Source organism: Triturus cristatus, chromosome 6 (assembly GCF_964204655.1).
Source record: "Triturus cristatus chromosome 6, aTriCri1.1, whole genome shotgun sequence".
Classification (NCBI taxonomy): domain Eukaryota; kingdom Metazoa; phylum Chordata; class Amphibia; order Caudata; family Salamandridae; genus Triturus; species Triturus cristatus.
The window spans coordinates 448,829,340-448,841,588 of record NC_140589.1 but is presented as its reverse complement, the minus strand read 5'-3'; the positions used below and the strand labels follow the sequence as shown (position 1 = coordinate 448,841,588).

Genomic DNA, 12,249 nt, shown 5'->3' with positions numbered 1-12,249 from the left:
AAGAATAGCACTCTGGTCGTTCAGGGAGAACAGTCCAAGCAAAATGTGGCAACCCTTCAGGATCCCCATAGTGTTTCCTGGTAGAATGCATGAATCCTACAAAGGCTTCAGACATTGTCATCACGTTAGGACTTTCAATGCCGACCCAAAAAAGGCCAGTATTGCTGTTTTTGAACTAGGAAAATAGAAAAACAACCCAGCCAACCTGGCTATGCAAAACAAATATAAATATTTGCAAAATTGGACCTACAGTAATGCTTATTATGTCTTTTACAGGGTCACGTGGGTCTTCAAGGACGAACTGGAATAAAGGTATTAAAAAACAGACATTGTATCCGAAATCGGTTTTTCAGGGAAGAGTGCTTCTAAATGTCTTTTTATGGGCAGCAGTCGCATTTAATTGACAATCTTTCGATATTGTTTCATAAAATTGTGGACAGGAAAGCATTAGTAGTTAATAAGGCTTAATCTAGGCAGTTTCGGTGGGGAATTCACATTATGGGAAAGGGTTTAGATGCACGTGATCTTTACCTAGAAATTCATGAGCATAGAGATATCTACAAATGTGTATATATTTAATTATAGGTTATAACTGTATATATAATGGAAATATTAATTTAAATTCTTAAAGTAATATTAGTTTCAGATAGATGTAGAATATAGAAAATAATAGTTTTTTTCCAAATTAGTACCCAAAAGCTCTTGCACACATCACCAATTATCTTGGCCACTTTATTGAAGAGCTGAAATGTGTGGTAACACATACAAAGACAACTCACAGTTATTCATTTTTTTGGATTTGTTGTAAGACCTATGTATATCTATGCATTTTTTGTTACTTTCTCTTGCGACAGAAATGATTAATCTTACATTCAACAACCTATTGTTTCCATCTAGCATCTGTCCGTGAAGATGTAGTTTTGAGGAAATATACTTTGTTTTTTATTTTCAATCGAATCATTTTAATCTGTATTTCCCACAAATGAACATTGTAAATATTGTGATTGTGATCATCCATATAGACATTTGGCTACACAAAACTAGCTAAACAGATTTTGTAATTCTATATAATTGATAAGAAGTTTATTCCTACCTCGCAAAACGAAGATCAAATCAATATTTTTTATAAGAAATTAAATGAGTACACCATGAGAATTGTCAAATGTGGAATGCTATCCTCAGGCAATGCATACAGATGGAAACATGTGGCTTAAACTACGCGAGGCTAGGTGCTGTCCAAATATGAGTGAGAAATGCACATAAGTTTGTCCAAAATCTGACTGTCCTCTAATCATGTCTATACAATGTGGAGTGTCGCTGACATTTTGTATCTCATCTTTGCTGGGGATTCTCTGATATTTTCCCCTTTCTATAAAAATCTGTTATGCAACCCTGAGTGATTGCCAGTAGATAAGACCTTTAATTCAAATCAAACACATAGTAACATAAATTACAAACCACAGAGTATTGTAATACTTACACGAGGCATCTATCATACATGTTGAATTAAAATGTATTAACATTCAAAGAGGCAGGAATTAATACCTTCTCCTAACAGAATTCCAAGTTAAGCAAACACTTATGTTCATATACTACCGGTATTAATGTTACGTGTGGTAATATTTCATTACTTTTGCTCCATGGCAGCAGCAAGCATGTCGCATGCCTAGTGAAAAGGGAGAACCAACTCTGCCATGGAAGGGATGGGTAAAATTGTTTGAATCCTGTTTATTTACGATAAAGTGAGAAAGATTTAGTGCTTAAATCGAACAGAAAATATTTTTTCACAATGTAAGTATTCATGGTCGAATGATTTATGATTTATGAAACATTATCTGAACCTAGTGAATTCCCAGAAGAAGTGGAAGAAAGTGATATGGGTGTATATAAAATGACTTTCTAAAGCACGAAACACAAGTTGAGGAGAAGGTGAATATTGTTCTAGAAAGGCATAGATTTCTTTGCAGAATACAAGGAAAAAATGAAAGTGTAGCAAATTACATTGCTTCTCTTCAAGGCTAAAGTCAATTGTGCAAGTTTGGTTCTGTAAATGATTCTCTAATCAGAGACCAATTATCAAGATGTACAAATATAATGAGAAAATTCAGGAGAAACTATTAGCAAAAATCCAGGGCTACAGATGAAACAGAAAAAGCTAAATGTATTGAACACACAGCACCCTGTACTAGATAAATGTAATCCCCTTCTGAACAAGAAGCAGTGTTTAATATATTGGAAGAGGATAATTTAGAAGTAAACAAAATTGCCTTTCAAGTAAAAGGATCTCTAGGCAAGGTGAAGCTCAACAATTAACCTCAATGTAGCATTATTCGAAATGGAATACCTATAAAGATGTACGCCAATTCTCATTCCCAATTTACACTGGTCTGTCATGAAAATTTTAATAATATAGCAGCTGGTATTGATGCAAATCTAGAACCACCTGATATAAACTCTAGTGTTTGCAATAAAGATCCCTTTCCATTGGTAGGGATGATTACTACTCGCACAACATTTAAATACAGAACCACAGTAGCAAAAATGTACATAACAAGGAAAGGATCAAATCTTTTAAGATGGCATTACTACAAATAACTTTGGATCACCTTGGATTCTAACAACTCGGACCAAGTTCTAGTCATAGATAGATTTTGCACCAGGTGACCAAGTGGGTGATGAATTTCCAGAATTGTTAACAGACAGGTTAGGTTTACTCAAAGACTATCAACATAAAAGAAAATTAAAAGAAATGTATACACCTGTAGTGCACAAGGTACATAATGCTCCTCACCTAATGTAAGATCTACCACAAAACAAACTCGGGGGCATAATTACAATTGAAGTCTCGGAGTGCGGTGTTAGCCTTGTTGGCTTAATGCCGCGCTCCGCCACTTCTGAAACACAGGGAGGCACCATATTTACAACAATACGGTGCAGCCATGCGTTTCCCCCTGTGCTGGCGCTAAATTTAGCTGCCTAGGGCCAGCACAGGCACCCTTGCACCCTTGCACCAGACGGTGTCTGTGGTGCAGGAGAAGATTGTTTTATATGCAGGAAGGTGTTCTTCCTCCACATAAACAATCTTTAAATGGCGTTTTGTAACTTCTATGTGTGCTGCTTAATGCAGCACACATGAAAGTTGCAAAACATCATTTTTTTTAAAGATTGTTTATGTGCAGGAAGGGACACCATCCTGCACATAAACAATCAAAGGTGTTTTGCTGTTTATTTGTGTGCTGCTCAATGCAGCACACATGGAAACAGCAAAAACGAGGAGAAATTAAACATTTCTTCTCGTTGCGTCAGGGGGGAGACCAGGTTTTCTCTGGTCTTAATTTTGGCGCTGCCTCATATTTAGGCCAACCTTGTATATATGGGGAAAAATCAATAGGTTTTATAGTGAAACGCCGACCACAACACCCATTGCCCTCCCCTTTCATGCTAAGTATAGTGTGAAAGGGTGCCTTATTTACAAGGCAGCGTTAAGCCGCATTAAGTTGCTTAACACTGCCTTGTAAATAAGGTAAAGCCCCTATTGCCACCGCAGCATCTGAAAAAGTGACGTTGTGGTGGTGATAGGGGCTTGTAAATATGCCCTCCGTCACCTCACAGAGTTGGGCATAATAGAATCCACTGATAGTTCTGAGTTGCTGGCGCTACTCGTAATACTAAAGATTTGTTTTTAGGATGATTCATTTATCAATGATCTACCATAAGGTGGAACTCCATTCCTCATCCAGACCTTTAACCGTATTTATAATGCTTTTGAGGGCATTCATGTTCTGTAGTATGCCTTTTGGTTTAGCATCTGCAGTGGCAGTATTCCTGAGGATAATGCGGAGAATTTTAGAGGGCATACCCAACACTCTGTGTTTCCAAGATGACATTATGAAGTATAGTTCTTTGGTGTCAGAACATAATGGCACCTTATGCTTAGTGTTAGGAAGATTAAGAGATGCTAGCATTACCCTGAAAAGAGATAAATGTCAAACTGGAGTTAGCTAAGGGTTCAAACCAAAAGTTAGTATATTGGATGCAGTTAAAAAAGCTCCCCACCAAACAACTAAAGATGAATAGGAATCATATTATTATTAGTGGAGTACCTGTACAAGTACATTAGAAAAAATTCAGATATTACTTACAATCTAAGAAACTTATTTAAAGTGAGAGAAAGTTTTCTTGGGACAAAAATTGTCAAGATTAATTTGAACATTAATTTATCTGTACCATCCTTAGGAAATGTTGATACTTCCCCAAACAAATATTTAACTACAGATGCAAGGAACATGGGTGTAGAAGCTACCTTATCTCAGTATGTAGATGGTAAATAGAAGATAGTGTCCTTTGCTTCACAATCCCTTTCAAAGTCAGAACGCATCTACTCGGTTGTGGAAACAGAAACCTTAGCATGCTTTTAGGTTATTCAACATTTCAAATTGTATTTATGGGGCCTAGAGCCTTATAGTAAAAACAGACCATAAGCTACTCACCTGCATGTTCACAACTAAGGGAGTGGAGAGAAGCAGTCCCCGTATTGCCAAATGGATTATTGGTTTTGAGAGATTTTGTTAACCCCTTCAGCGCGGCGCGGATTTCCGCACCACGCTGAAGGTTCTGAGCACGGGCGGGGCCATGACGGAACGGTTCCGTCATAAGCACAGCCCAACCGACGTGCATGACGGAACCGTTCCGTCATGCGCGTCGAAGGGGTTAAAAAATGGAGCACTTTTGGGTGAATGCCATCTAGCTGCTGACTATTTTTCAAGAGCCCCTTTTGAGATGGAATATAATTTTGAAGTAAATGAATCCCCTGTTCTGCAAATAAACATAGCTGCTCTAACACCAATAGAATGGACGGATTCAACAAATAAAGATGTTATCATGACTTAAAGAATACATAATATAAGGTTGACTCACAAAGTGCACAACTCTAAATGAAGAGTTGAAAGATTTTTGCGAGGTAAGAGATGAGCTAAACATAATAGAGGAAATGTTGTTGAGGAGATAAAAGGTACCACCTCCAGTTAGCCTATGTGAGAAACTAGTTAATTTAGCCCAAGAGGGATACTTAGGTAGATGCATTTCCAAATCCAGATTGTGATCAGTTTATTGGTTCTCTAAAATGGATGCAATGGTTAATATTAAAGTAAGAGAATTTATCAGTTGTGCATACAGCGACAGATCTAAAATCATTAATAAAACACCACTTTCTCCTGTAAACAGGATAAGAAGTTAGCCTTGGGGATAATTGGTCACATTAATAAAAGAGTTGTTCCCTAAAGGTTTGTGTTCATACTTCTAGATTACCATTCACATTGGACAATGACAAGCCTAGTGAATAACAGAGCAACTGAAACATTGCTAGATACTTTAAGAGATGCTTTTACATGAGAGGGTATTCCAGCAATATTAGTACCCGACAATGGTATCCAATTTACATCCCAGCTGGGGCTCTGTGGTTGTGTGTCTGACCTGATGTGTCTACTGCACTGTGTTCTCAGCCCCCAGATTAGGATAATCCTTCTAACTGTTTTATTTCGATTAAAGGCTGCTTTGAACTGTTATATTTTATTGTCTGTGACACCGACATGTGTAGTGTGCTGTCTTGATGTGTATTATGCCACCACTTTTTTAAAGGACAGTGTTGTATTGTCCTAAGTCTAATGGCTTGGTAGAGAGGGCTAAAAAATCATTAAAGAATTCGTCCAGCTCACATGCATAAATAATCTACCAGTAGAAAAGGTTTTAAAAGAAATGTTATGTTCATACCACAAAGCCCCCAACTTAGCTATAGGAATATCTCCCTTTAGTTTCATAAGTGGCAGGCAAACTTGTACTGAACTAAGTCCAGGGTGGTTGGGAGGTGGAAAGCCTATGATTTATGATAAGAGCCTTAAGGGGACCAAAACATTTACGGGCCTGTTTACAATCTTGGCAAATGGGAGACTCCGTCACTAATGTGACGGATATCCTTTCCACCAAATTACTATTCCACTATATCCAATGGGACTTGCAATACAGCAGATGGGCTATCCGTCACATTTGTGATGGATTATACCATGCGCAAGGATCATAACCAGGCCCTAAGTCATCAACAAAATTATTAAAAAATTGCTTGATATGAAACATTGAGTCAACAAACAATTATGGAAAGAAGGGAAAATGGTTTAGTTTAAAATACCAATATTATAGCTCTCTGAAAAGAAAAGCAAATGTTTCAGACCAATATAAATAATGAAAATAAAAGGTAACTTTGCTATACTGCACAATGGGCAGATGTGGAATATGGACAGACTTGTAAAATGTTTTCAGCAGATGTTGAACCGAACAGAAGATCGAAAAAGTGTTTTGTAATCATCATCCAGGGAAGAAAGTAACCTAAATGTCAAAAGATTTTCTAAATCTCAATTTTGGCAAACGGACTAATGTATGTTGTAGAAACCTTTTCTAATATTATCGTTAGGAGATGTGGAGACCATTCCATTGTTATCCTCCCTGCCCCTTCCCTTAATCCACTAAGTGGAACATTTCGACAGGTAATCTCTGAAATAATGATCAACTCTTCTCAGTGAGAGCCAGGAGATGTTGCGGAATAAGCCATTTTACCTTCACTGCCACGACTCTACATTCTTTACAATCAAGAACATAGTCATAATCACTTCTCAGTTCTCAAACATTATCAGTAGTGTTAGGGCCCTTCATATAGGGTACATGATTAAAGACGGATTTACATTGGGATATATCCACTGCTTTAGTAACTCTTCATATGGAACCCACATGTATGTCCTTAATACACCTATACAAACATGTTTTGGCCCACTGATGCACACAATCAACAAAATGTACACATATTCTGATTAATTAGGGCATTGAAAATGTTAACCCATTCAGGCCCTTTGTGGTCTTTTGTAGATATTTGTATTGATATTCTGTACCCTTTTCTCCGTTTACCTACAATGGTCCTACATGCAGAGTCCTTAGGTTTTAAATCAATCTTTCTAAGTGATTAATGCAATTCTCTTCTTTTTTAATGTTACAGAGAAACCTTAGTTATGGCAATCATGATCAATAACATCCACTTTACAAAACTATTTCTTTGTTGTCAGAGAAATTCATATCTTAATTAACACCTGCACCCATGTATCACAATTTCATCCACTACCTTTAGAGCCCAAAACATGCTCAGCATTATAAGGAATAGTAGTAGCTTTACCCATTCCTAAAAATGATTCTCAATTTTTCCTGACCATCTTCTTGTCTTTATTTTTTGCCTACCTTTCTGTATATTCTAAGTAACAAGAGCAACCCTTATGTCCTTGTGAACCGGGTAAGTACACAGTACAGGAAACAATATTCACAAGGAACTCATTTAAAAACATTGGTCTCTCATGTGCAACATCAGTCGTTGCTTTTGAATTTATCACAAAGAAAAAGAATTTCAAACAATGACCTAGTAAGCAATACAATATCACTCAAATAATAATATTCACAATGAGCCCACACAAAACCTTTTTCCTTTCAGAATCTCAGCCGAGGTGGGTTTATTTAATATACAATATCTATGTCGCGGACTTATTATCCATATACAAAAAAATACAAATATTCCTAACATTAACAGCGCACGCGATGTAAAAAAAAATGCCAATCCACCTTGTTTTGAGGAAACAGAGGCTCTTCCGTTTCCTCACAACGACATGCACCATCCCTCAGAACCGACGTGAATCAGGAACCAGGAGGAGAGAAGAGTAAGGGGGATCGGGCCTGGGGTGGGGGTTACTTTTTTAGGGTTAAAGAGGGTTGGGGTGGGATGTGTGTGTAGTGCAGGGTAGTGTTTTAGGGTTTAGGGTAGTGTCAGGGGGGTCGTGCAGGGTAGTGTTTAAGTGTAGGGAGAGGGATGAGGTCGGGGGAGGGTTGTGCTGGGGGTACTGTTTGAGGGTTTAGGGTAGTGTCTGGGGTCATGCAGGGTAGTGTTTTAGTGTCGGGGAAGGTCTTGCTGGTGGTAGCGTTTTAGGATTTAGGGTAATGTTGGGGGTCATGCAGGGTAGTGTTTAAGTGTAGGGAGAGGACTCTGGGACGGTTGTGCAGGGGGTAGTGTTTTAGGGTTTTGGGTAGTGTCGGGGAGGTCATGTAGGGTAGTGTTGTAGGGTAAGGAGAGGACTGGGGTCAGGGGAGGGTAGCCAGAAGGTAGTCGCTCGTGACGCTGCGCTAGCGCTTAATATCCATCGTTTTTATATATTGCACAATTGTTTTTAAAAAGTGAATCACGGTAACAGATCTTGCTGTATGCTCATCTCACTGCCCGGTCCACTGCAGCAACACTTGTGCTGATTGAGTGGAGGGAGCACTATTGAGCAGAGAAAACCCACCCACCCTCACTACTTCCTGGTAGGGACACTCACGGGAGGCCATCTTTGAGGGGTGACGCTCTAGCGTTTGGGAGGTTCTGTGTACTTAAGAACAGCATGGCGCCGGCGCGCAGCTGACTCAGAGCCAGAAAGTAGTCGCCCGTGACGCTGCGCTAGCGCTTAATATCCATCGTTTTTATATATTGCACAATTGTTTTTAAAAAGTGAATCACTGTAACAGATCTTGCTGTATGCTCATCTCACTCCCTGGTCCACCGCAGCAACACTTGTGCTGATTGAGTGGAGGGAGCACTATTGAGCAGAGAAAAACCACCCACCTTCACTACTTCCTGGTAGGGACACTCACGGGCGGCCATCTTTGAGGGGTGACGCTCTAGCGTTTGGGAGGTTCTGTGTACTTAAGAACAGCATGGCGCCGACGCGCAGCGGACTCAGAGCCAGAAGGTACTCGCTCGTGACGCTGCGCTAGCGCTTAATATCCATCGTTTTTATGTATTGCACAATTGTTTTTAAAAAGTGAATCACTGTAACAGATCTTGCTGTATGCTCATCTCACTCCCCGTTCCACCGCAGCAACACTTGTGCTGTTGAGTGGAGGGAGCACTATTGAGCAGAAAAAACCCACCCACCCTCACTACTTCCTGGTAGGGACACTCGCGGGCGGCCATCTTTGAGGGGTGACACTCTAGCGTTTGGGAGGTTCTGTGTACTTAAGAACAGCATGGCGCCGATGTGCAGCGGACGCGCGCAGCGGGCGCACCGCAGGCACGCCAAAGGCGCGCACAAGGCAAGCCGGTCTGCGCCCGTCCGCGCCTCGTCCATGCCTAGGGCCAGGAATCCTGGGCTAATTAATCCAGTCGAGCCCAATAAATACTTACCTTACACCAGTACCCAGCTTAAAAAATTTCGCCACCCTGCTAACACCTCAATTTGTCCTCATCTCCGCTCCTGCTCGCTAGAAACCAACACAACCTTTAGCTGTCCCGCATGCCCTTTCATGCTTAACATCAATAACTATAAGCGTGACGGCCTTAGGAGGTATAAGTCTAAGGAGTAGGTAAAAATCCGGCGTGAATGTCAGGATTGGGTATACTCCAATGGTTTATCATATAGACGGGCCCTGGTTAATTCACTGTGGGCTCCATCTCAGTGTTTTGAAATTGAAAGGGTCTATTTGTTTGGGCGGCGCTGTCTATAATCCAGATCCTTCTACCTCGTAAGTGTAGGTAGGGATGGGCTTCTTCAGACAAATTATTACTTCTTCTGAAGAAACGAAAAGCCGGCCTGTGGGTCCTGGCTCGTCTGAGGTGAATCACCTCAGACGAGCCAGGACCCACAGGCCGGCTTTCAATTTCAAAACACTGAGATGGAGCCCACAGTGAATTAACCAGGGCCCGTCTATATGATAAACCATTGGAGTATACCCAATCCTGACATTCACGCCGGATTTTTACCTACTCCTTAGACTTATACCTCCTAAGGCCGTCACGCTTATATTCAAGTCCTGATGAAGACCCGCACTGACCTATCAAGAGGGCAGTACTAGGGTTGAAACGTCGACTAATTTGTGGACCTTCATATAGAACCTGTGCCAAAAAAGAACTCCTCCACAGCGCAGTCTTACTATTCGATACATCCTGGCCACTGACGAAAAAATCGCTTTTAAACTACTGCACATATCACGCACATTGTCACTGAGCACCGATTTCACACTGTGTCACTACTGTCAGCACATCATTGCATGACGGCCACTCTTAAAATATTGATGTATGCATATATGAATGACGCAATTCATATATAAAGAATTTTTTGGTTGCATTTGAACTGTCTTGTGTGTTGCTTAAAGTCAAATTAATGTACTCTGTGAAAAAATGCTTGACTAAACCGTAAGTGCAAAGCAATACTTTCACCCAACAGAACCACTGTTACCTTGTAAACTTACCGCCCAGGTTCTGAGGGATACTGGGTTACCCCATTGCTTTTTTGAATATAACATCAATAACAACAATAAGATCTCAGGAGATACTCGGACCCGACAAACTCACTCCAAACAGGAATATATACACGCGGCACTGGTAAACTCACGTTCACTCCCTAAGCACAAATATGAAGTAGCAGACTTCATACTCAATCATAACTTAGATATCCTATTTATATCGGAAACATGGGAAGACCCTTCGTCTGGCCCAGACTTCTGCACCGCTTCCCCAGATGGTTTCTGCGTAGTAAGACAGGACAGAAATAATAAAATAGGGGGTGGTCTGGCGATAATATACCGAGACAAATACTTGGTCAGAACAGAAACTCTCCCTAGCATGACTTGTGAAGCTTTAACCTTCTCTATAAAAATTAACAATTCCTATACCTTCAAAGGAACCCTTTTATACCGCCCTCCAGGTCAACGATTGGGGTTTTTAACCTCCCTGGACAGCCTGCTGGAACCTGTAGCAGGCGAAACGGACTTCACCATTCTAGGGGATTTTAATTTCCATTTGGAAAACCTTGACGACAAGGACACATCTGCCTTACTCACTGAGTTAGAGGCTATCTCACTCCGACAATTGGTCACCGGTCCCACACACAGAGCCGGTCACACACTAGACGGGCTCCTCACTAGTAACACAAATCTATCCGTTATCAAGACCCTACCTCTGACCTGGACTGATCATTGGGCAGTGCTATTCAACATCCTGGCAAAAAAAGCCTCCCCTCCACCGAACCCATAGGAAACCCTACATTAGCCTCCTCCAAATATTCCAACTGGTTGAATAACGCCTGTAAACTATTGGTACCCACTAAAAATCTGTCAAAAAATAGAACCTCACCTTCAGCACCATGGTTCTCCGAAACCCTCAGATTAGAAAGGCAACAATGCAGGAACCTCGAGAGACACTGGCGCAAAGATTACAACCTCTCCGATAAAACACGCTATAAAGAGGCAATTCATCAATATAAACAGCTCCTAATCACGGAAAAAAGTAAATACTACACCAATCAAATAGAAGCAGCCCAAGACTCCACCAAGAGTCTCTTTCAGGTAGTCCTTAAATGATCAGGATCCACTGTAAATCCCCCTCCAGCTCCTACTCAGGACTTATGTAATGCCCTAGCCAGGTCATTTAAAGACAAAGTCAGCAAAATATACGATGAATTCACGACGCAAACAAAAAATGATCACCTAATCTTTCCTGAAAATAATAACAAATCCCCATCTCTATTACACTTTCATCAAGTCTCACCGGAACTAATAAAAGACCACATCCAAATCATAAAATCGGGCTCTCCAATGGACCCATGTCCACCCTCGGTATTAAAACTCATCCCTGATTTAATAGCCCCTAACCTGGCAGACATTTGCAATGCCATGTTCGACACAGGTATTTACCCCACAGTTTGGAAAAGAGCAATTATCAAACCTTTGCTGAAGAAGCAGCATTTAGATCCATCAGACACTAAAAACTATCGACCCATCACTAACCTCCCTTTCCCAGCTAAAATTTTTGAAAAAATTATGAACACGCAACTAGCTCATTACATTGAAGTAAACAACCTCCTGGATGAGACACAATTTGGCTTTAGAAAGGGCCATGGGACAGAAACCGCTCTCATTAAGGCAGCAATCGCTCTCAGCTGGTGAGTCTCGGCGAATTCAACTCTCCCCCATTTACCCTCCCTTGTGGAGTGCCACAAGGATCATCCTTGAGTCCGACACTATTCAATATCTATGTGTCGGACCTGGCCAAGGTAATTAAAACTCATGGGATTAGGCTTACAACCTACGCCGATGACACACAGCTAGTGCTTACAATTAACAACGACGGAGAAGCAGTTGCACCCAACTTTCAAACAGGCATGCTCACCATCAGTTCCTGGATGGCCGAGA

The 12,249-nt window shown here is 40.7% G+C and overlaps 1 protein-coding gene across 1 annotated transcript in view; it reads left to right on the top strand.

Moving 5' to 3' along the window:
* The window catches only part of COL21A1 (collagen type XXI alpha 1 chain), a 268,022-nt gene that overhangs the window by 176,956 nt on the left and 78,817 nt on the right, over positions 1–12,249 (top strand). Inside the window, exon 20 of the mRNA XM_085610868.1 lies at positions 277–312. Within this exon, the coding sequence (XP_085466994.1) occupies positions 277–312 (36 nt within the window). The remainder of the gene's footprint in view (positions 1–276; positions 313–12,249) is intronic.